The 26026-nt window shown below is 31.4% G+C and overlaps 6 protein-coding genes across 6 annotated transcripts; 4 read left to right on the top strand and 2 right to left on the bottom strand.

Annotated features, from left to right (window-relative positions):
- Positions 1 to 1372: 1372 nt before the first annotated feature.
- Positions 1373 to 6282, top strand: HELRODRAFT_189003 (hypothetical protein; the record flags this gene model as incomplete). Its single annotated transcript, XM_009024782.1, has 6 exons — positions 1373 to 1423; positions 2235 to 2502; positions 3603 to 3806; positions 4316 to 4411; positions 4754 to 5083; positions 5190 to 6282. 6 exons carry the CDS (start codon positions 1373 to 1375, stop codon positions 5750 to 5752), a joined length of 1512 nt encoding a protein of 503 aa, XP_009023030.1. The 3' UTR covers positions 5753 to 6282.
- Positions 6283 to 6925: 643 nt separating this feature from the next.
- Positions 6926 to 9221, top strand: HELRODRAFT_162631 (hypothetical protein; the record flags this gene model as incomplete). The annotated part of the gene is made up of 2 exons (XM_009024781.1): positions 6926 to 7656; positions 9131 to 9221. The coding sequence occupies 2 exons, from the start codon at positions 6926 to 6928 to the stop codon at positions 9219 to 9221; spliced, it is 822 nt and encodes a 273-aa protein (XP_009023029.1).
- A 1351-nt stretch (positions 9222 to 10572) lies between these two features.
- Positions 10573 to 15572, top strand: HELRODRAFT_162630 (hypothetical protein; the record flags this gene model as incomplete). The annotated part of the gene is made up of 8 exons (XM_009024780.1): positions 10573 to 10667; positions 10787 to 10936; positions 12604 to 12694; positions 12770 to 12865; positions 12979 to 13166; positions 13305 to 13373; positions 14009 to 14090; positions 15282 to 15572. The coding sequence occupies 8 exons, from the start codon at positions 10573 to 10575 to the stop codon at positions 15570 to 15572; spliced, it is 1062 nt and encodes a 353-aa protein (XP_009023028.1).
- Positions 15573 to 19110: 3538 nt separating this feature from the next.
- On the top strand, positions 19111 to 20444 carry HELRODRAFT_66762 (hypothetical protein; the record flags this gene model as incomplete). The annotated part of the gene is made up of 4 exons (XM_009024219.1): positions 19111 to 19219; positions 19767 to 19848; positions 20048 to 20162; positions 20226 to 20444. Coding segments are annotated over 4 exons (525 nt in total), but the record flags the coding sequence as incomplete, so codon positions are not given.
- Positions 20445 to 23625: 3181 nt separating this feature from the next.
- Positions 23626 to 24446, bottom strand: HELRODRAFT_162628 (hypothetical protein; the record flags this gene model as incomplete). The annotated part of the gene is made up of 2 exons (XM_009024779.1): positions 23626 to 23897; positions 24140 to 24446. 2 exons carry the CDS (start codon positions 24444 to 24446, stop codon positions 23626 to 23628), a joined length of 579 nt encoding a protein of 192 aa, XP_009023027.1.
- Positions 24447 to 24890: 444 nt separating this feature from the next.
- HELRODRAFT_162627 (hypothetical protein) lies at positions 24891 to 25861 on the bottom strand (the record flags this gene model as incomplete). Its single annotated transcript, XM_009024778.1, has 2 exons — positions 24891 to 25008; positions 25344 to 25861. 2 exons carry the CDS (start codon positions 25859 to 25861, stop codon positions 24891 to 24893), a joined length of 636 nt encoding a protein of 211 aa, XP_009023026.1.
- Between the last annotated feature and the right edge of the window lie 165 nt (positions 25862 to 26026).

The raw sequence follows: 26026 nt of genomic DNA, 5'->3' as shown, positions 1-26026 counted from the left end.
TTGGTTTTTTAGATAGAATGATTTGTTGTTTGGATAGAATGATTTGTGGTTTAAATGGAATGATTTATTGTTTGGATAGATTAGTTTGTTGTTTGGATAGAATGATTTGTGGTTTAAATGGAATGATTTATTGTTTGGATAGATTAGTTTATTTTTTGGATAGAGTGATTTGATGTTTAGATCGAATTATTTGATGTTTAGATAAAATAATTCGTTGTTTAGATGGAATGATTTGATGATTAGATGGAATGATTTGTTGTTTAGATAGAATAATTTGTTGTATAGATAGATAGAATGATTTGATGTTTAGATGGAGTGATTTGATGTTTAGATAGAATGATTTGATGTTTAGGTCGAATGATTTGTTGTTTGGATAGAATGATTTGTTGTTTAGACGGAATGATTTGTTGTATAGATGAAATGATTTGTTGTTTAGATGGAATGATTTGAGGATTAGATGGAATGATTTGATGTTTAGATGGTATGATTTGATGTTAGGATGGAATGATTTGATAATTAGATGGAATGATTTGTTGTTTAAATGGATTGATTTGTTGTTTAAATATTGATAGAACGATTTGATGTTTAGACGGAATGATTTGTTGATTAGATGAAATGATTTGTTGCTTAGATATTTTTATTCAGTATTCACTGTTTTATAGCGTCGACTTTAATGCTGGTGGTTTGATTTCTTTATTATTTTGTTGATTTTTTCAAACTGGTATCTTGTCATGTTATCAAGTGTTTAAAACTGAAATAACGAGTTTTTAACGAAATAACCTTAACTTATTTATATTGATGCTATAACAATAAGATAATGTCTGCAGTAAGCCATATTAAATTATTTTAAGTAATTATCTTTTACTGCATATTATATGATTCATGCATTATATTTTATATTGCTGTCAAATGTTAGCATATAGATTCTTGATTGCAATTGAGTATGCCATTGTACATTTGAATGCTTGACTGTTTGTTAGGCTGCGAGTTCTTTGTACAAACCGTTGCATATATTAAACAACCACATTGAAAAAATGTTCAACAAAAAATATGGGCTTCAAGCAAAAATGATTTATTTATAGCTTTTACACATTTCTTAAAATTTTAAAATGTGAATATAAATAAAAACCAACTGGTGTTTCTATAAAAGTGAGTTTTAACACATAACTGCATTCCAGACATGCAAAAAACGCATGCATCTTGCTTATTAAATTAAGAATATGGTAGCAATTGCATTTTAACTTATATCGAACCACGAAAGGAGCAAATTGACGGCAAAATCTCCATCGTGTCATCACCATGCAATTTTATTAAAAATTTTGGCTATCTTATCGCACAACATCTCTCCAACAGACACGAGGAGCAATAAATTATGAAGACTGTTGTACTCACAACTATCGATGAATGTTCAAACATGCCTACGGTTACATAATATTCAATTCTTGCGCACATTTGCGATATTCATTAGAATAGAAATTGACAAGTTTATTATGTTTGTTCATTGTTCATTTATTGCTAATTCATGTTCATTCATTGTTCGTTTATTGCTAATTCATGTTCAATTCATCGTTCGTTCCTAATAAGTGCATTAGACTTAATGGGCTTAGGAAGCTTATAAGTGTTTGCACCGATTGCTTCTTATTTTGTGTTTAAAGTTTATTATTTTTTAAAATATTATGAATAACTATCAAATTGAAATGCATCTATTATTTAAGATCGAGTTGACAAAAATAATAAGATTAATACTTTAAAACATTCGATAGATGCAGTTAGTGAAAGTCTGCCACCTAAAACAGTTACAATAACAAGGATTGATTCTATGGTTTGTTGATTGCTTGACTATTACATTTACGATTTACAACTTTTTTAATATCACCGCATTTTCTTAATAACTGTATATACGACAGTCTGAACACAAATTAAGTTAATCCAACCACTTTTCACGACGACATGTATCATTATGAAAATTTTTATGTATTAAATCACTAAATAGTATAATGATAAACATTTAAAAATTGTCTCAACAAATAAGCGGCTGATGACCTTTTTCTCACGTATTATTTTAAAAATTTTGCCGAAAAAATTGCTTGCTATTTTCGATATTTCAGTTACCTTTGTATTAACAGTTTATTACAGCTAGTCTTTCCAAATTTAAATTAAAAAATGAAATAAAAATGCAATACTTTAGATATATCCAATTTTTACATTAAACTTTAAAAATTTTCATACGAAAGAACGTTAAAATAGATTGGGAGAAGTTTGTGAAGCAGAGAAGACTTCACGAGTCCTCGTGTCCCTTGCAGTACTTCGAAGTAAAGTTCAAATATCTTCCTTCGAAGCATCAAATTCAATCATGGAAGGTGGGCACGGGCAGGCATTACAAAATCATCAACAACGTACCTGAAGGCAGTCTCTTTGCAGTCCAAGTAGTGGCTCATCTTTGTAGCAGCCAGAACAACCTGGCAACCAAGTGGCACAAAAATCAAAAACAAGACCAAGAGGGTATGATGGATTGATTGAATAAGTACAATTATTAACTTTTTTTAGTCTTTATTATTGCAGCTCTGACATATGCAGAACCACTTAAAATGTTACAGATATGTTATCTATATATTTTTTATGTTCTTCATATCTTCATCCATTGATTTGAAGCAGCCATCTTCTCCACAAAGGCTGTTTATCCTTTTCACACGACGTACACATGTATTTATGTGCACGCGCAAGCACCGCATCATATACGCTGAGTATATGATAGCCACTGAGAGGTTTGACTCAGCGAGCATTTGAACCACTGTGCCACCTCGCCGGCCAACATGTGACAACTTACGTCATCTACCCATTTACCAGTCTCGAAAGGATGGACGAGAACTTAATTGAATGTATACACACACGCAAACATATATATATATATGAACAATTTATTGACAGTTGGTTTGTGTTGTTTTATTAAGAGTGCTTCCGAGATTTGTAGCTTGTCAATGATTTTTTATTAGTGACAGAAAAAATGAACTGCATAAAAAAAGTTCACCAAAAATTATAACTTTTGATTTGCAAAGCAACAAGCCTAAACAAAATATAAAACTTCTGACGTATGTAAGCCTACATACTACAAAACATCTAAGCGAAATATAATAAACAACTCAACAAATGCAAACATCACGCCTCTTCCAAGTTGGTACGTTGTCTAGCAATAAATTATGATGTCAAACACTGAAGGTTCTGTATGATTTTAAATTTCACATTGAAATGACAACGACAGTAGTAAAAAAATTAACATGTCACTCATCAAACAGAGGATCATCCACTCATGCACACGGAATCTGAACAAAATAGGAAAACAAACGGATAAGTTTTGGTCAGCGGAACGAGGATCATTGACGCACACATGTACACAAACACACAAACCCACACCACACACACACATACACACACATATATACACACACACAATCACTTTTGTAAAAATCGGTATGAATTAAGCTTATTTTTATATATGCATCGACAGATTCAGAGAGCTTTAAAATTGAGATTTGAATACATTTAATAAAACTTTTTGATCGTAATTTAATAATTTGATGAACGTTGAAACAACATCAATTCAGAGTTTGCCCTCCTGCACATACAACCTCCATCAACCGTCCATGCCGTCTCCTACCAGAACAACATCTTCGTCAAGTGGAGTGTCCAAGAGAGTGTCCAACGCAGCAGCATCGAAGGCTTCATTGTGAGCTACGGAGAAGAAGTGCCTGATCTTTATTTCAAATACGTCAGCGCCGAACACAGAAACTTAACACTAAGCGATTTAAGTAAGAATTTTATAAGGTCACGTACAAAACGTCTTTGCGGTCTGATGTCAAATGCACGTGTGTGGTAATATTTTTATCAATAGCAACAAAAGTATATTACTGTCTTTTATAATTTAAGTTGATTATTATCATAAAAAATGACTGTATTCATATTCAAGAGAAATGGGCCATATCCTTATTTTAATGTTTAACAATATTATTATCTTGTTAAGTTCAATTAAAATAAAGTTTTTAGCTGAGTTAACAAAATTAAAGTAATAAAATTAGTCAATTTACTAAGCGAAAACAACTGCAACATCCAATGATCATCAACACAATTTTGTCTGCTTTTTAACATTAATTTTTGTATTACATTTGTATTTCTATTTATCTACATTACGCTTCATTATATAATAAAACAGAACTTTAAAAACACCTTTAAAAACCAAAATCCATTGTCAGATAAATTGATGTTTTATTTTATTGTAAGCACTCAAGTCACAAGGTCGAACTAATTAAAATGTTTTCAGAGTATTCAACGAAGTACGTGGTTGGCGTGAGGTCATTTGTTAAACAGCACAGAAGTGATGCCGTCTATCGAAACATCGCTACTAAAGAACGATCTTGTAGGTCTTTATTTTTTTAAACTGTTTTATGTTAGAATTTTATTTAGTTTTTTCAACATTAACTTTTAAGTAACAAACAAACTTATTCAAAAAGTAGGTAAGCATGTAACTGTGGTTAAAGATTTTATTGTTTATCAGAGGTATTTGAACATCGAAGCTACTTAGTAAAACGGTTTTACCAAGCGGTGGAATGATTTGAACATTTTTTAAACATTAGTTTTAGTAATTATTATTCTGATTTTACGTTTAAGTCTTAGAAACAATTATTTTTAAATTGAAACTTTGAGATTTTATTTGCTTAAACTACATAAGTTCAACGTTTTTATTTAAATTTAATTTCAGCATTTGGAATGCATGCTCCAAAAGCGGAATCATCATTTTTGCCACCACCAACAAATCTTCTGTTGAAGACCTTATCATCGAGATCAGTTTATCTTCAATGGAGTGATCCCTCCCTCTACCAGGATCAAAAAATCTCTGACGAGAGATTTTATGCCGTCTATTACAGCTCCATCGACAATCAAAAAAATTATTCCATTGTCGTGAAGGCGCATCAAGTGACCATCTACGACCTGGAACCAAACCAGTGGTACAAGTTCAAAGTTAGAACCGGCAAAGGAATTCTCGTCAGTCCGTTCACAGATGAAATTCAAGGGAAAACATTACAAGAAGGTGAGGAAACAAATTATCTGTTTTTGTTTGAAGTGACGCAAGTTCTTATTTTTACTTGTTCAAAGTTTTTTAATCATTTTAAAAATTCCACCGATTTTTCCAACAGAAGCACATTTTCCACCTTTGAAGTTATCAAACGACCAAAACAGTCACAAAAAAATTTCGAAAGTTAGCAGGAATTCAAAAGTTTCAGATAATAACAAACCTCACAAAGGTTCAACAGAATCAAAAACAAAAAGACATCAAAAGTTTCCCAAAACGCCGAAGACCGTGAAGCATTCAAATCAGGCGGACGAATCCTCCGCTTATTTCAAACAACCAATACATTTTGTCCACGATGTTCAAATAAGAGTTAACGCCTACATTTCCTGGCCAGAGACTTTCACCTCCGTACAAGGTTCCTGTGGAGTTGATCCATTTTCCCGGATAACATCCTCCCCGTCACCAGCATCTTCATCCTCTCAGAGCACGTATAATTATTTGTTTCGATATAAATTGGAGCATGAAGATGACAATCATTACATCGTGAGCAACCACACTTTGAATTACAAACTTTTAGAAAATCTATCGCCTATGAACTCTTACAAGTATCAAATTCGCTACTTGAATGGAGAGGGCATGCACCAGCCTTGGAGCCAGGCCAGCACACTGCATCTTCCGTTCGGATGATCGTCATTACATTCATTTCAACTTCAAATATGTCATTACAAATTATGTTGTATGCATGTGATGTAACTAATATGTACAGCTAAATTTTATGATGGAAACTTTGAACAATTCAAACGCAAAGAGGCAGACGTGGTGAATGAAAATTAACAATTAACAGTTTTTTTAATTTGCCATTGTTCATTAACAGTTACACGATTATTGCCTTGTTAACAGAACTATATACAAATTTATTTATTTACACTAAATTCATTTGTCAAACATAAAAATCCACATTCATTAAGTTAAGATTATTTTGAATATTTTTTTTATATGCAATAATACAATGTGCCAAATAATGAAACGTTTTTTTAAGTATACTTTTAACATTACTATAAATGAATCAGAAGATTTGTTGTTGATACAGTTATATTTTTATCAGGCATTAACAATAATGCATTCATCATTTTTACAAAACTTTTTAAGAAAAAAGTTCGTGTTTAGATGATTTTATTTTTTGTACAGTTTTATGTTTATTATTTTGACGAAAAAAATTTTTTTCTGTATTTTAAGAATAAAAAGCATTAATTGAAAAGTGATTGATAACTAAATGAACAGAGAAAAATAATATGGCGCTTGAAACATTTTCTTATCAAACATGTTGACTGAAAATGATTTAGATTAGTTCACACTTGAAACGTATTTTTGTGACAGAGTTCGCTAAATTGTTTGCTATATAATTATTTTAGCAACGCAAAATCAATGCTCGTTTCATACGCCTCAGCCTGCTATCTACACATCTCAAATTCGAACTAGTGTTGAAGATAGATCAATTTAAATTGAGGTCTTAGCTACCTCGGCGTTATATACAAAATGTCTGGGCGTCTATATAAGTAGCAAAAGAGACAAAAATAATGTTACGTTTTTTTAGTGCAGAACAATCTCGTCCTCCCCCTAATTACACCCACGCTTTATTTATCGATGAACATTAAATACGCACTCCATCGATTCATACTCACCACAACCCGTTGCACTTGCATTGCAAATGTGTGATCGCGAGTTTTATAGAGAAGAAAAAGAAAAAAAAAACAAAAAGGTGAATCGAATGAAAGAAAGAAAATTTATTATTCACGCGCGCGCACACTATTGAATATAAACTTTATTAAGACAAGAGAGCAGCAGACCATCGAGGCAAACATGAGCAATGAAACACAATTAAAAGGGACGCCAGCATTCAATCAATTACTTCTTGATTGTCATCATTCTCCTTCGCTCCCTCTTCTTCCTCTTCCTCACCACAACTGCACACCTCAGCTTCAAAACATTTCCGACGTCAAAGACGATTGTCAAGTCGTTAGCAAAATTAAAAATATTCAAATTAGCAGCAGAACTGACAGCGATTCGAGTGATTACGACGCGGTGTTTGAACAGCGGTTGGATAGCGAATTTTCCGACAAATGTGTTGATTTAAATGAAATCTTCGTTCAAAAGTTGAAAAGATTTTCACATTTGGATAACCATAATGAGGATTACAAAAACAAAACATCCTTGAGGCGAAATTCAATTTGTTTGGATGACGACTCATCAAAAGTTGTTATTGACAGTTTTTTATGTAAAGAGACAAAACACTTAAGTTTAAGTAAAACGGAATTGAGCAAAGATCAGAGTAAAATAAGACCAAAAAGTTTGCGGTTGACAAACTGCTTCGAAGATCAAATGAACGAGGAGAAAGTGCCAAAGAAAAGTTCACAGCGCCAACAAAGAGCGACACCTTCCCCTTCAACAACTTCCTCTCCCTCTTTATCGGCACAATACAAAACACACCAAACAAACCAGAGAGCCCAGTTGCAGCAGCAGGAGACGGTGGAGGAGCAGAGTGAACAGGACATCAACGCCATCCTCGAGGAAGGCTTCAGACTCCTATCATGGTCAGTTCAGTCATTTCTTTTCAATTTAATTTTGTTCAATTATTTTGAAATTTGAAACTTTTTAAAAAAATTTCATTTTTTATCATTCCTAATAAACAACAAGAAACAAGTTTAAGTAAACATTAAATAGTTATTACGAAAAATTTTAAGTGTTATTATTAAACAATCGCTTATTACATCTTCCATAAATTTCATCACATCTATATTGAAAACATTTGGCGTGTCTTTCAAATTGATCGATTTTTCATGAAATGAGCCAGGCATACATTACAACAGCATTGCTTTTAATTGACAATTTGGATTAAAAAATTCAAAGAATGAGCAAACGAACGAATGAATGAATGAAGTTACATAAACCGGTAATCAAAAGTAACGTTGGAATACCAACACCGAGTACATGAAACGAAATGTGGACAAGACATTGATTAAACATAGAACGGAACATCTAATTTTAATCTGTCGAACGAGACATCATAAAACATGTAAACAGGTATTTAAATAAAAGCATTTAAGCACACAATTCAATGCACGAATATATTGCACGTAAATTAGAGTTCTCGCGTCATGATCTTATTAATATTTATATAAAGTCAAAGAAGATTTTAAGGAATAGAGCTGCATAAAGATATATACAACTGTCGTAAGAAAGAGAAACCGTGGAGATATTTTTATCAAAATTGTAAAATAATTATCATCTTTCGTGAGCATGATGTCGACTATTTGCATCATCGTCACTACTGTTGCAGTCAACACTATCATAGAAATCTTCATTTGATAACAACAATAATAATCAGTTAATAATTCATTTTAATATTGAAAAGCAAAAAAGTACAAGCAGTAGCAATAAATTACGAAGGCAATAAACAGTAGCAGATGTTTCATGAGTCAGAACTTCACTAGCAATCGATCGAAACATTCAGGTGGCTACCGAGCTGATGTTCTACTACTATGTACCTACCCACTACTATGTTTGTTGTACTACTTCGATAGGTGTACTGCAATGTTAGTTGATCTATTGTATAAGTTGTTCCTCCTGCAATAACTGTACTTTTATATGATTTTTACAACAGAATTTGATGTACAACCAAGTGGTTTGTTCTTCTGCATTTAGTGTACTACTATTAATATATTGATTGTGCTACTATGTTGTGTCGGCTACTGTATCTGGCAATATTTAAACCACAGTATCGTTCTTTATTCGATAAAAAAATTAATTGCTTTCTAAACTAATCAATTTAAGTAGAACTTGACAGGCCACAAAAAAAGAAAATAAAAAATTTAGTAAAATATAATAACTAATCATCTTTAAATACATGAAATTTGTATTCAAGAAAAAACTTTCACGAGGAAAAAAATAATTCGTTCTATACGTGTTTTGTTTGTATTGCACATTCGAGAAACATCATGACAAAATTTTTGGCAACAATGAATGAACAAACATTCGTAAGACTCTTTGAAACAAATTTCATGAAAGGTTTAATGCTGTTACCACCCAAATAACAAATAGCAAACATTTACTGATCCACGCATCTCCCGTCAATGACTTCGCCAGAAAATTTCTGTAAGGGCTAGCTTGAATTTCTTGAGTTTTAACCATAGCAAAATTTTCAATAAAATTTCATATTGTTTGCATGTTTTTCTCACTTGTGTCGTAATGTGTTTTTGTTATTGTGTAGTAAATAAGGTAAACAAAAATATGTAAACAAAACAGGTGAACAAAAGATGAACAAATGCGATGAGATCAAATTTTACAATAAATAGTAAATAGACAAGACAAAAAATGTTTGCGGTTTGTAACAAATCTTTTTTGTAGTGGAAACATTTTGGAATTATTTCAAATAAAAAAAGAAACACATAGACCTGATTAAGTCAGCAAGAAAACTGCCCCAACAATACAGCCTGAACTATGGAGGAGAAATTACAACAAGCCAACTAGTCCAAAAAAAATGCTAACGTATTACGAGAAGGAGGTGTGAGACCATCTGGAGAGTTGTTGGGATTTTGCAAAACAAAAACCATCCTTGTACCTATGTGGTTTCTGTTCTGGTGCATATTTTTTTAGAAAGCTACTACAACGGAGAAAACTTTACAAACGGCAAAATGTTTCTTTAAAAAAAAGTACAACAAAAAAATGATTTGAACGACACTGTACACACTGAATCTCAAAAAAAATTTTGAAGGCTAGATGGACAAAGAAAATGTTGAGAGGAATGAATGGCGCGGAATTATAACTAGAACATTAAACTTTTGAGTTTTGTGTAAGTTTTGTGTTTTAATGATGTTGAAAATTATCAATCAGTTAAATTTATTCTCTATCATTTTATAAAAATGTGTCAATAACAACTCTTGCATTAACAACTGCCTCCTATAAATCCAAACATTTCTTGCCGAGAAAAATTTTTCAAAGTTCATTTTAATATTCGATCTAACAACATTATTGACTGCATCAAGTACATGTGCTCCAACAACTTAATATTGATCGTTGTTTAAACACTCAGAAATTGTTTTTAATAATTTTGAAAGGTTTACCTTCCTTTAATGGCTTTTATGATTGTGTGTTGCTGTGCGTAGCTGTCTTGGGTGATTCCTCTTCACGCTGCATTGTAAGCCAATAGACAGCATCACTGCAGTTACGTGCACTTTGACGTCATGATATGAAGGTGCAGCTCTCATTGGCAGACTTGACGCAAAAATATTTCGCTTTCAAGTGAATAGTAACAACGCAATAAACTCTTTCTCTTTCAATTCGAAATTGTCCAAACGTCCGCATTAAATTTGATAAGTAGACACGGTATGAATATTTATAGTTATTTATGGAAAATATCTAACATGGTTTTTACTTTACGACACTTTTTATTTAACTATTTAATTTTTTGTCAATAATCAAGCCAAGTCAGTTTATTTATGATTAAAATAATGCCTGATTATGTTGCATGCTGTCCAGTCTCAAACGATATACACATTCCACAGGCTACAAATTTTTACTCCTGTCATTTGGAGTGCATCTGCTTGTATGTACAGACCTGTAGAACACGAATTTTTTCATTAAAAAACAATTTTGAAGAAAGTTTCGCATATTAGAAAATTACTCATTTGTACGTAACGCTAAATTTGTGCAATGAAATGACAGCCAAGAAAAAATATGCGACCTGTACTTGAGACTGCACGAACCAGGGTCGGAGGAACTGCTGACGATATTTGGCAGCATCATTCTAAATTTCATCGACGACATCAAGAACGTTATGATTGAGAAGAACCACCTTGAACAGCTCTACGAAAGGTCAGTCAGAGAAAGTTTTAATTTGAGTTTCATGGAGTAATTCATTACGTCAAATACTGCATTCTACTCATTCAAACAATTCTTCGATATAAATTTTTTTCATTAATTCAACAAATTTACTGGTAAATATTGTATTGAAAATTTTATAAACCATATGTACCACACAAAGTACACGCATTTTAATTTGCTCACAAGGGTTTCCAAAAGAAAGCATTCTATCAAGGTCACCGCGTTGTTTATTCGAAACATATCGACACAAAAAAGAACTTGAACATATAATAAGTCAATGAAAAAGTTACAAAAGAAATAAGAAGCGCTAAAATACTAAGCATGCTTCTATGAGATTTTTTGAAAAGGTCGAAATTAGATTTCCTAAAAAAATACATTACAATAGTTTATAAATTGCAGTGCACGTTGCCATCACGAAGCAACACGGCAGGTGTGAATGAGCTGAAGCAAACGACCATGTAATCTATATAATCCTCATTTCAATATTTTATTGCGGGAATAAAATAACGCTTAGAAAACATAAAAGTAATAAACAAGACATAAATGAATGTCAAACAGTCGATACTTCTCGTTGTAAACATGCTCATGTATTTATCAATATTTGATCGTAGTAATCGTAGCGTCATCTTCATGAAAATTGAAATAACTACCAACAATTTTCAAGTTTCAATGAATTGGAGGCAGACATTTTATTCAAAACATAAAACGGTATAGTTGGTTAAAGACATTTTTCAAGGTCAGAAAAATCATGTCGTTGTCAGTTTTTTGTATTTTAGTCTTCGATAAACGTTGCTCGAATTGAATATAATGCTACATTTGCAAGTTAATATATAACTATTGCCAGCATAAACCGTAATAACAAACTCAACAAAAATATTTTAAGATATTTTTTTTTCAAGCCCTTTAAAAATTTTCTGTAGCGGAAAGTTTTTGTGCGATGCCTTGCTACTGCACGCATGTCGTCAGAGTTGGTCGGAGATGGTCCGACGTTTTGTCACCAGTCGGAGTCACCACAATTGTTAGAAGTGCTGAAATTGGATGCACATAGTTTACTACGCTTTTCAAAATGCTTTTAAGGTTGTTATTTTTAGAAAATATCTATGAGTAGCGATCATCTAAAATAGTGATTGATAAATAAAAGATGTTGCCAACCATCGTCAATTTTAGAAAATATTCAAAAAGAACGCCTCTTTTGGTATGGTGTTGACTGTTAATAAGGAAAACTGTGGACAAATTTATAATTATTTAGTAACTTCATAGAGAAATTTATTTTTATATATAAGTTTTATAAACTGTAATAGTGTAATACACATCTTTGTTATATAGAACGTTTGAGAAAAAAATTACAAAACATTGAAAAACCCAAGTTCGGAGTGAACAAGCAGCATGGGATAGTTTTGATTTGATGCAGTCTTTCAGTATTTTTTTTATAACATAAATTTATGATGGTTATTTGATAACTGAAATTAAATTAGTCAACTGATTTGAATTTTTTTTTTAAATATCTCAAATATCTCATACTGTGTCATAGGTGAAGGTAGTTCATAGATTTCTGAACGAGTACCCATAAAAATAAAGTCTGTCACTATCTTTTCATTTCACGATACATCACCTTCGTTTTTAACGTAATGATATTAACACGAACTATCGTTAAACAGAACGAAAGATGAACATTCACTGCAAATAAAACGCATGGAAGATGAGATCGACAGTCACGTGAAAACATTGGAAGATCGAGTCAGACTGGAGGTGGTGCCTGCATTCATTTTTATTTCATTGAAACAACTAAAATGTAATTTACAAATTGAATATTCAATCAACTAGCAAGAGAAAAAGTTCAAACTTCAAGAAAAAGAATGGAAAGCCAAACACGTTGACGACGTTGCGAGTCTCAGGAATGAAATAAGAAAATTGAAGGAAGTTGGTTTAATGAATTAGTTAATTCAAAACTTAATTATATTATTGATAACCAAAGTTCAACTAAACTATGCCCATGACGGTTGTCCTGACATACATTTTTATGCAACATTCAGTCAGCTGTCTTCACACAAGCCACCAAAGAAGCCATAGAAAAATATGAACTCGAGTTGCAAGAAAGTAAATTGAAGAACGAAGAACTGACAAAAACCATTGAGGAACTAACTCTTGACTTAACCTCCACAAAATCCGAGCTTTCAAGTGTGAAAAAGAAACTTGAAGAAAAAGAATGCGAAGTCGCCAGGTTAAAATTTCGATAAAATTATTTTAAAATAACATTCAGTTCTTTATAAATATGTAAATTACAATTAAAAAAATTAATTAAACTTTTTGTACATAATCTCTAGAATTAATGAAACGCATTTAACATGACTTCTTGCAGGCAGAAGAAGATATCCCATGAAGACAGCATTGAGATCGACAACCTGATCAGCCAGATTGATCTACTCCAGTAAAAAATTCTTCATGTATCAGTCAATCTTTTATGTCACGGGACTTAACATCAAAATGAAACTAAACATTTTTCAATAAGTGTAGAAAATTTATTTTATTAGTGTGCCTCTTAGCTTGACTGACTAAATGGATTTACGAATAGTAATTGCTGAATAAGTTACAGATACTAGCTTTAGACTAATAAGCAACTCTGGCTTGGGCATGTTTTACAATTTTTAGAGTAAAACATGAAATACTTTTCTCAATATAATTGCGATGTATGTTTAGTTTTCCAGTTAAGAAATTCAAACAAAATGAAGTCATTGACTATTATTAAAAAATTAATAAGTTAGCAAGTTAAATTCAGATTGAAAAAATTGGTAAACTCTAAGATATCTTAAAATGGAATGCAAGGAGGTAAAAACAATTTTTTGAATGTGAATGAAGTTGGAATTCCGTAAGTTATGATTAGTTATTAGTTGTACGGTTAAAATTTATTTTAAAAGAAACATGAGCTAACGTATTTTTTCATTTCAGTTAGATATAAATAAATGAAAATAAATAAATCCTCCACGTTAAATATTACTTCATCATTAGCGTAATCATTTCTTTATTGATATTGCAATGCAAATCATGCATGAACCATCCCATCAGGTCTGCTAACAAAACTCTACACGAAAAGACAGATGACTTATGCGAAGCTCTGAGAATTTGCCGTTCGTACTACAGGACTCAGGTTTAAGGATCGGTGACATTTTAATTGTTATGCAGATATGCTTTGTCGATTCATTTAAGAAATGGATGTTGAGTAATTTTATTTAAGAAACTTTCCATGTAAATTTAATTTTGGGACTGATTAGTTTTAAACATTTAAACATTTTTAAACATTTCATCAAATTCATCAAATCAAAAAAAATAGAATCAATGAAATGAAATGATCTGGAAACCAAAAATAATTGTTCTTTTAACGGTCACCAGCTGCCTATTTAAAAACAACACATTCATATGGTATCTAACAACATAAGCAACCGAATAGTTTTGCAATGAACTGAATAGCATATAAATATATAATACATTTTTATTGCCTCACTTATGAAATTGAATTAAAATTCGTTATGGCTCAAGTCACAAACCTACACACAAACATCCGCTCACTCACACACTCATATAAATATACACATAAACATACACATAAGACCCCACACCATGCACTTATAAGACATGGCCATACGTCTCAGGCAGGGCATGGCCTAGTGTACGAACATTTTACGCATACATATGTGCACCGCACCCCACCTACGTCCATGCCTAACACTGGTTAAAGCACGTAGAATACAAATCATTTATACACATATTTACACATTTATACCTACATACATTACACACACATAATTACGTAAACAGATACATGCCTACAAACAAACAAACAAACAAACAAACAAACATACATACATACATACATACATACAGACAGACAGACAAACATACGTACCTACATGCACACATACATACATACACGCACATACACACATACACACACACGCAAATATACTAATAGATACACACATACATACATAATCGGCTTATATCGATCGAATCCACCAGGTTGTTAACAACTAGGCAGTCCCGACCGACCTCAACATAATACCCTACTGCTTAAATACAGATACATAAATGCACATACAAATGCATTAAAATATAAATGTGAGTTAATCAGTCCACTAATACATGCCTTGCTGAAATGAATCGCAAACATTTATGAAACATATACTCATCGTACTCACAAATAAAAACATGCATACACATGAAATTATATTATCTGGTATCCAAAAGATAAGAAATTTTTGTTCTAGTAAATAAATGTAAATGTTGATGAAGAAAAAGGTGAATGTGATACATACAAACGTACATTAATCTTACCTCACAGGAGGCGGGTGCCGCTGCCTTAAGAGCCGCAGACTTTAAAAATTCAAAATATGCGGCTCTTGCAGAAAGCAAAATTTTTCAGCCAATCTGCATTGAAACCTTTGGTCCAACCGATGCTCAGACTCAGAGTTTTCTGAATGAACTCTGTAGCAGGATTGTAGAAGTATCGGGTGACCCATTAGATAAGAATTATGTAAAGCAATCCTTTTCTATTTTACTTCAAAAATATAATTCTTTCTGTATTTTGGATGGAGCGTTAAAATACCTGTGCGAAGCGTTTAACATAGATTAAAGCAGAACCCGGATATGATTATTACTTCCCTATAGTTCTAATCAATTATGGGTTCTTACAAACATACATGCATACACACATACACGCACACACACTTATATACGTACACACACATACATACACACATATATACATACATTATATGATTGACTTTTTGATATCAAGTTAAAAACAAAGTATTTTGCTCAATCCCAAATTTTTTGACTTTGTTTTTAAATGAATGTTTTTGACATATATTTTTTATTTCTTTTTTAATAATTTCATCTCAAACTTTTAGACCAAAAATTGTAAGCTGGTATTTTTCATTTCCATTCCAAAATAAATGGGGAAAAAAGTTAATGCATGCCTTTTGTTTTTTTACTTTGGACCGAGCTTCTTAGGATGAAAGATCTTTAAAAAAGAATGGGAGTTTACGGCGGGTGTACATAAAAAGAGCTAGGGTATACAAGTGGATATTTTCAACGCTCAAAATTTGTAAAATATTGCAATAATTAGTAATATAGCAGCAAAGATGAAGATTGGAAAAGAGACGAATGAAGTGCTTTTGGCTAAAAGGGATATGTTGCAGGTGTGAACTTGGACTGTTGCCCCACAGTAAATTACAATACTTTGAGTATGAGTAAATAATTTTATAAAATATATATATTGTTTTATTTATTTTTTTGAAATAAATTAATGTGCGAGTCTCAAGGTAAGTTATCGTTGATAGAGATACCTAAAAATTTTGTTGAGCTCGACCTATGAATAGGATTTCCATTGACTTGTATATTTAAGTCTGTAAAACAATTGGTGAGTATTTTCGGTCCAACATCATGTATGTACACTTTGTATAGTTTGTTGTTAAATTATTAAAGTTGAACCAGTCGGCGATGGATTGAAGTTCTTCATTGATGGAATTTAAATGTTTGTTATGTTCTTTAGTGTGGAAGAATATAGTGATGGTGAAAATTTGGCTGATGTAGTTATATGGCATAAACCATTTATAAATAAAAAAAGTAAGGGTCCTAATATAGAGCCTTGTGGAACTAGGCAATTAATCTGGAGTTTTTCTGATTCATAGGTTTCAATGGAGACATATTGTTGTTTTTCTCCAAGATTAGAAAAAAATCATCTATAATACTACTCCTCTAACGCCGTATGAATAGAGTTTTCTTAACAGTTTTTCATGGTTTATTAGATTAAATGCCTTTGATAGATCGGTAAAGATTCCTACTGTGAAAATCGATAAAGATTCCTACTGTGAAAATCTTCTCAATCAATTTTTCCATCACTTACCACAGCCAGCTCCGTTAAGTGGTCGGCTTGAAATCCATATTGACTTTCATGAATAATATTTTTAAACTGTATGAAAGATTTCAACCTCTGGCACATCAGTTGTTTTATAATTTTTGAAAGAAGCGAAAGAAAAGAAACAGAACGATAAGTTGATATATCTAGCTGGCACCTTTTTTTGAAAGCTGGTATCACTCTAGCGGTCTTAAGGCATTGAGGGAGTAGCCCTTTAAGAAAGAATGTTCGCATATATATGTTAAAGGCATTATTATTTCATTAATTCTGTTTGATTAGGTAATTACTTCAGTTATCCTACTGACATTTCCAATAGAAAAGGTAATTTTTTCTCTAATATTTTCGACGCTGACGCCAGTACCGTAGGTTTTCAGTAGTTTTGATGCAAGTTTTGACGCAGGTTTTGGTGACGCCAGTTGTGGAGAAGTTGACGACTTTTTTCGTTTTTTACTTCCCACCACTTGAAGACCAACGTTTTCGACAGTTTCATCACCTGACTCACTTTGCGACGTGTAATATTGAGCAGTTCTGTCCGCCCAAATTTTTTACTAATATAGTTGTCACGTTTATCACTAGAAAGAATGCTTGCACTATTTACACTTTCAATACGCTGTAACCGACCTTTACCATTATTATTATGTTGTTTACACGTGTTACACGTTCGTGTACTATCGACTCTATTATTTAATCATTCAGCTAATTGTACAATCAATTGTTTATTTTTTTCTACTTTATCATTTAATTTTATTAAATTATCATTAATATTTTTGCTATTATCTTTCGCTAGGTATGCGGTATACATTATAAATTGCAAAAGTAGGCAACAAGTTCACCAAATTACTGTCAAAACATAATTTAATTAGTTCCAAAATTCCACAAACTTTTATCTTACTTAGTAGTCCCACGAGCCGGAATTTAAGTTTATCTTTTTTCAAACATTCTATTTCAGTTATCAAATTTTTTTACCGTTAATTATTTCTTTATTAGAAATAATTAACAGAAATAATTAACGGTAAATTTTCCAATTTAAAACTTCCAATTTAAAACACTCGTCCGTTATATTTTTTTTATTATTTAACAAAACCCATAAAATTTCAGCGCAACAAGCACGTCTAGCCGCCATATCCTAAATATATTTAAATATGGTTTGTTTCAAATTGACGTGGTACTCATTTTTTTATTTATTTTGTTTATTTTGTTTATTTTGATGAACATTCTGTTTTTCTTCTTCTTTTCTTTGTTTTAATTTTGGATTTGCATAAAGTTATTTTTGTGAAAACATAGGAACTACATATTCGAGCCCTTCGCATTTTCTATTGTGTTACTCATGTTATGTTATAAAGTATTTGTTATAATACTTCGTAAGAAGTAACTTTCCTTCAAATGTTTATATCAAACTTAGTATTAATTAAAAAATTACTTTGATAAATAAATGTTTAACTTTTCTGTTGACAGATGAAACAAAAGTCCATGATAGCTAAAGACGATTTTATACAGAAATATTTAGATGAAAGTTGTTTCAATCTAGCAAAAAGGTACTTAAAGCGAAAAGTTATTGGTTCTCGTGTTGCACTGTCCAATATTTTAACGTATACCTCGCGATATGTAACAATTAAACATAGGGACAAAAAGGACAAATTAGTTTGCTTTCATAACTTTCAAACTCTCACAGAGATAACCAAGCGTTGGAAATAAAGTCCATCAAGACCAATTCATCAGGCTTTTGTGACAATGAACCGGATGAAGATTTAGGTGCTGTTACGTTTGAAAATTTTCATTACAAGCATGCAGATATAGATTGAATGAAACAAACAAATAAATAATTATGTACACTAATAATTTTTTTGAATTCACTTATTTTTAAAAACAGACAGTTACCAATCAAACTTGGAAGATTTGGAAAATCTCAATTCTGCCTCCGAGTATAACACAAACGTGAACAATAGCAAAAAAGTGAATGAAGTAAGCAAGATGGCAATTAGGAATTCTGTTGTTATTGTGAAAAGGCAGCTTTAAGTTATGTAAATAATAATTTCATATTTTGCTATCGTAATTAAACTTGAATTGAAATGGCCACACAAACTGAGCAATTAGATGTCTTGTAGATACGCAGAGCAAAACAATTGGAGAATTAAGTTGTTATTTGAAATAAAGTATTTAAATTGGCTCAAGAGATGCCAAAATTTATAATTAAAAAAAACTTAATCAATTCATTCAGAGTTGTGAAGTGCTGAACTCAAACCAGGAACCTGATCGCGTCTTCAAAATAGTGCTGGCCGGAGACGCAGCTGTCGGTAAGTCGAGTTTCATAATGAGGCTGTGCAAGAACAAATTCGTCACCAACCTCAACTCTACTGTCGGTTCGTTAGTTGTCGTTAACATTAATTTAGAGTTATTTTCTTTTTTGTATATTCTTATGAATGAATGTATTCCAAGTTTTTTCCGTTTAAAATATGTTGCTGGTTCAAATTTGAGGCCTTTAGAGCGGAATCAGGATAATCCGATTAAAACAGGAGTAAAGTTTTGTTCTATTGTAATGGGAGATGGCATCTACCAAAAATTTTAATTTAATTTTTTAAATATTGGCTTAACATGCTTTATTTGTTTTTACGTCGGCAAACGAGTTAATTTATAATTACGAACATAAGAAGTTGTTAAAAAAATGTTGAAAAATTTGAAAAAGAAACGTAGCAATCACTTTGATCGAACTAAGCAAGATATGTTTTAAAAATAAGTGTAGGTGTCTTAAATTTTATTGAGTTTACAGCATCATTTTTATTAGAATCACTTGTTAATAAAGCAAAAATGTGACAAAGGAAATTTTCATTAGAGATATTAGATTGAATCAGTGCCATTATTTTAGTATGTGAAGATGACGATGACTGTTGAAATTAATTTCCATTGAAGGTGTCGATTTCCAAACGAAGACACTGAAAGTTGACGGTAAGATAATAGCGCTGCAACTCTGGGACACTGCTGGCCAGGAAAGGTCAGTAAATGTTACAATTATTATTGTATTAATTATAATAATAATTATCATTATTATAACAATTTTCTACGTTTCGATTTTTAATATAGATGTCATCGATCGTTTGTTGTATAATTTCTAAAATCTTTATTTTCAATGCATTTTTTAAACAACTTAGCCGCGGTTTTTGATAGACGTTATCATTATGTTGCCTTTATAGATTCAGAAGTATTGCGAAGTCGTATTTTCGGCGGGCAGATGGTGTCTTGCTGCTGTACGATGTCACGTACGAAAAATCCTTCCTCAATGTCAGGGACTGGATTGAAATTATTAAAGTAAAATCTCACAATGTAAGTTTTACTTAAGTTCAATTTGTATAATTAAATTATATTCTCAAGGATGGAACTCAAAAGTACATTCCCGTTATGATTGTCGGCAACAAGTGTGATCTGAGAGAAGACAGAAGAATAAAAGATGTTTGTCTCAAGTATGAAGATGGTCACAATCTCGCTTCTAATGTTGACTGTTTGTTCGTGGAAACCAGTGCCAAAAGTGGCTCCAACATTAACGAAGCCATCATCGAGCTCACGAGGTTTGCACATCATATGTTATTTTAATTCAACAATCAAGTAGTTGGAGACAAGTTTTCAGTAAATTTGTATATTTACTTTACAATGGCAGAAATTTAATGACAAACGAAGACTTGGAAGTTCAGTCGGTCGGACTGAAACTGAAGGACAAAGATAATGAGACTCCCAAAAAGTTTTGCTGTAATTCATAGAACGTATCTCTTTTATAACATGCTCTTATTTTCGTTAAACTGTACATTTCAAATTTAAACTTGAAAGTGTGAATGTTTGTAAACATGTCAATTGAAAAATTCTTAAGAAAAACTAAACTTATTATCGATTTATGAATGATTGATTGCGTTGTTTACATGTATGCGCGTGCATGCTTCAGATGAATGCATTGAATGTTTGATAACTCATGATTACGTGAATGTAGCTATGTGAGGTGATGTTGAAAGACTCTGCTTATCTGCTGAACGAAAACTAACCACAAAAATTATGATGGTTGATATTTCACTTGTTTTAACTTTAAATTACTTTTATTTCATTTTATTTAACTGAATACTTTTTAAATACTTTCTTAATACCGATTTTTAAATGTAATGTACCATCGAATCGAAGTCTGTAATTATGTAAATACGATACACTCTACTTTAATGTTAATACCTTCAAATATAAATGTTTAGTTGATATATAATTGATATACACGCCTGCTATCTTTCTTTATCACCACAAATAATATTTAAAAATAAAAAAGTAATGGCATAAATAATTCAACCAAGCATGTATATTACATTTGATTTAAATAAATGTCGTTTCTCACAAATTAATGATGAATCTATAACATTATTTTTAAATGAATATTTAAATTTAAAAATTGTTAATCTTCTTCATTTTTTAACTTTAAAATCTGGTGTTTGCAAAGTTTTTATAATTTTTCCCAATATAATGTTAGGCATAATCAATATAACTTAATATAAAAGTAATATTTGCTCCAATAAATTGTTCTCAATTCGTAATAATATAAAAAAAGGTAACATTTAATTCTGCAGTAACGTAAAATTTTTGATTGAAGCAATTGTGTTAATCAGAAAATCACTTGTGATTCAAAATGAACCACAAGTGAATTAATGAATGAATGAATTAATTCATTTATTAATTCATTCATTTACTCATTCATTCATACATTCATTCATTAAAATCCTCAATTTCTCCGTCGCACTTAGAACATTATTCATAACTTCAACGATATAAATTACTACTGTCAAGAAATCAGAACCAACAAGTTTCAAAAAATGAAAAATGGTTTTGCACTAATTGTGAAAAAAATTAACTCAATAATAAATTAGCTATATGATTTGAACTCTTGTTTACTAACAATTATTTTATAAGCATTCATCCATTTATTCAACAAAATTTAAAAAACAGATTTTGAAAACAATTTGTTTTAAAACGTTTTGTCACTGATTAGTCTTAAAGCACAGCTTTCATTAGGTACTTTCAACAATCAGAGGAGTGACAGATCATTGAATTAAAAACGTTTCAACTTGCCCCGAATGAAAATCATCAACTGTTTGTCTACATATTGTTCCGTCTGACTGTTCCAATGTTCTGTACATACTTGTCTGTTGGAAATTATTCGCAGCCATGGTGCTTTATTTCAAATCTTGTTAAGGCCACACGTAGTCTTAAATTGATTTGAATTTATGAGTCATGTAAACACATTTAATTCATTTTAAAAGTTTTTTAATGTTTTCCATTGACTCCATGTAAATAATTTACTAACTTTTTCTTAGTTTTCATTTATTTTATTACATATTTATTTGATTATATGGTAAAAATTTGTTAATAAATTTTGTCATCCTTTTTAAAATTCATAAATTCGAAACATTTACTTTTACGCATTTAATTTTTAATTTATTATTTTTGGTAAGAAACGTATGGTAAAAAATTATTGGTAAATAAAAAAAAATTTCAATAGCACAATTTCAATTCAATTTTCCGAAGTTGACTTTAAACTTGACCATCATTTGGTCATGTGGTCATATAACCATCTTGGTCTGTGTCTTGTTAACTGACTGTTGTTTTATTATTTGTGCATGTGCATGACGAAATGTGCATTTGGAGATAATAAATTGGATTGATACAGTTAATTTGTACTTATTAAAAAATTCAAACTTTATCAAAACAGTAAATAGACTTTAATCGAAACACAACGTGCCACTGGCATAAGCTTTATGTATGTTTTGTTTGGCAATGAAACATTCTGAATGAATAAATAAATAAATGATCACTGTGATTACTAAGCTATGAAAAGCCTGCGTGTGTTTGACATTTACATTTGGTGAACTAACACTTGTTATAAATAACACAATAAAATAATGAAATGTTAACTACATCGCTGGGAATCGAGCCAAAAAAAATTAACAAAGTTTTTTATTATAAAAGTAGATTTGGTTAATACGTCAAAATAAATATACATAGTAATTCAAAAACCATTTTGTTAAACTTTTTAACGCTCCCAATTTATAAGTTATAAAACCACAATATTAATTCTAACCATGTTATCCGAAACAATACTAAGTAAGTCTCCCAAGCCACCCGACAACAATTACTAAACATGATCAATAAAATGTTGAGAAAATAAAAACATGGCAAATTACAAATGAAATAATTTTTCAAATGTAAATACAATAGTAGTAATAAAAAGTGTGCCGGAAGTCACGCACAAAAAATAACCTGACGTAGAATGGGCCCAGTGGTCTCTGACCTGACCTCCGCCCAGTAAATTTTACTTTTGGAGTCCCTACAAACAAATGATGTACTTTACAAGAAATTGCAGGCGCCATCCAGTTGTTTACCATCTTCCTCAAAGATAATTTGTGGGTGCAGTTTCTCAGATAAAAATTGCGACTTTTGTAACGTTTACGGAAATTTTGAACAATCAACTGGAAATGTGCATCAACGAAACTGACAAGTATTTTAAGCATTTGTAATTGTGCCGGTATGTACAACGTACATTTTAGTTTATTAGTTAAGCTTGGCTTCAATAAAATAACGTTAATTATTATCTGAATTGTATTAAATGTGGCTCTCCACCCTGTCTATAGGCCTATGCTAAAAAATCTAACAAAAACTGTGACTGTATATTTGATATAAGAAAAATATGTTGGTTGGTACCTTAAATTGTAACTTTATATGCATTGGTATGCACTTTAATTAATTCTGTTCACGCCTTACAGCAAAGAATTTTTATGAACGCCTTTTTCATATTCTTATCAGTTAGACCATAAATCAACCAGGTTAGGCAAATGTTTATTTGACAACAAGCCGATCCAATATCAGTCATATAGAAAAATATTGGATGGCTTGACTTAGTGATTAACTTGGCTGTTCTGACAGCTATAATTGGGATCCAGCACAAGAAGAAGCAACCAACTATCACTGCAACTGTCTTGGCGGCTTTGAATTCCTGCTTCTTTGTTGTCGTCTGCTGAATTTCTGAAATCAAATGGGATTTCTTTAATCATAATCTTAAAGCCAAAGACAAAATTTTCAGAAAATTGTTATAGTAAAAATGCACAGCCCTTCATCAATTTCAAATTCAATAAGATGCTGATTTTAATTTTCAAAAAAGTTCTCAGATAAGTAGGAGTTCTAATAAAGAATCAGTGTTTTATCGACATGTATACATCGGCATAGCAACAACGTTAACTTATGCTGAATAAATCAAAACAACGAACGTTTTTTTGTAATAAGTTTCCTGTCATCTTCTTGCGACAATGCATCACATACCGTCGATACTGTTACAGTCTTCGTTCTTTCGCTTGATGCTATGTTTCTCTTATGCCTTATTGCTACGACCATTATTCTCGAATACGTGTATATCATGACCAGAGATATGGTGGTGATAAAGCTGAAGAGTGTGGTGGACATTTGAAGGTCTGTGTACGGTGACGCGCATGATGCATTCCTCTTGAAGATGTACGTAGGGAGGTAGATGCATGTAACGACAATCGATAAACAGATCATGAATTTTATATTTCTCATCGTGATCCACGCTTCATAACGGAATGGATGAACAATCGCAATATACCTGCATCAAATAAAGCGGTCAAAGAAGGCCGTCAAAATATTTATTAATGTTGTATAACCACTTGAAATAATAATATAGGTGGAGTTATTAAATAAATAAGTAACTTTTCAATTACTTAAAAATATGAAAGTTATATTCTTTAAAAAATAAACATTATTAATGCTAAAGCATATGAACCTTTAAAAGGTTAATTATAGTCATATAATTATATAATTATAGTCCAATGTGTTTTGACAACAGGAAAAAAATTATTAACGGTGAGTTAAGTAAAGAAACACCTTTGTGATCGTTTACATTTTAAGATCCCAACAGACTTTTAGTGCCATTGGAATTATTTTTTTCAAAATTCAAGTTATTCTCAATTTTACCTCCGACTCTTGATACCATGAAATTTATTGTCATTCATCCACCACGTTGTATCCAGATGCAGATTGTTTCTGAGCGTTGATACTTAAGAGCATGGTTAGCGTTTGTAAAATTTTTGTCCAAAATTTAAAAAAGGGGGCATTTTTTACTCTGTCAGTTTACGCATCAAAAATGACAAAATTAACGATAAAAATGTTTGTCAGTAAAAATGTTCATCCATAGATTTTACAAGTTTGAAAGTTTCCGAATTATACTGAATAATTTGTGCCTTCCACCTATCTTGGTCCCGCAAATATTGCACTATATATATATATATATATATATATATATATATATTGTTTTTATATATTTTATATATACATTATTTTATTTATATGTTTATTCATAAAATTTTAAAAATTCAAGTTCTATATTTGTTATGTTTATATTATTTGAAATATTCCATTTGTTAGTCATGTAAAATGTTATTATGAAAGAGAGCCAACCTTTCAACGCAGAGCAGAATCACCTGGAAGTATACCAGAACACAGACACACTGTTGCAAAGGTATTGCTATCAACAGATCAATCTTCATTAAACACGGAGGAGTTTCAAAGTAGTACAATCGTAAGCCCCAGTAAGCTAAAAAGAACAGGGCAAAACTAGTTAAAATTGCAGATAACGTTAGACTGGCCGTTAACGTGGCTGTGGTCCTACGCATGGTAGAGGCGTTCCTGTAGAGAGCCACTAACGTCATCGAGTTGCCGAAAGAGCTGATAATCCCGAAAAAAATTGCAAGAATGCTTTTAAACAAAACAAAAAGTTTTGAATACGAAGGAACATTAGAAGTTTGTACAGTGTAAATTCCACTTGAATTGTTGGTGGTTGTTGCCGTTACACTTACACTTACATTCTCAACATCTTCAAATGCTCCAAAACTTGAGATAGTATAGTTATAATAAGTGTTTGCTTTCAAATGGTTGGCAGTTGTCGTGTTATCAAAAAAATGAAGCATCAAATACATGTCCGGTCTAGAATTATGACGTCGTGCGTGACAACTTGCTCTATGGAATCAACGATTTTACGATTCTATTCAACTAAATGTACTTTTCAATTTTATCGAGTTTATATTGGCGTTTATTTTACATTAGATAAATATAACACATTCGTTATATGAACATATTGAAAG

The sequence above is a fragment of the Helobdella robusta genome (genome assembly GCF_000326865.2).
Source record: "Helobdella robusta unplaced genomic scaffold HELROscaffold_4, whole genome shotgun sequence".
In the NCBI taxonomy this organism is placed as follows: Eukaryota; Metazoa; Annelida; class Clitellata; order Rhynchobdellida; family Glossiphoniidae; genus Helobdella; species Helobdella robusta.
Note: the sequence above shows the minus strand (reverse complement) of the source record. Positions and strands in the feature narration are given on the sequence as shown.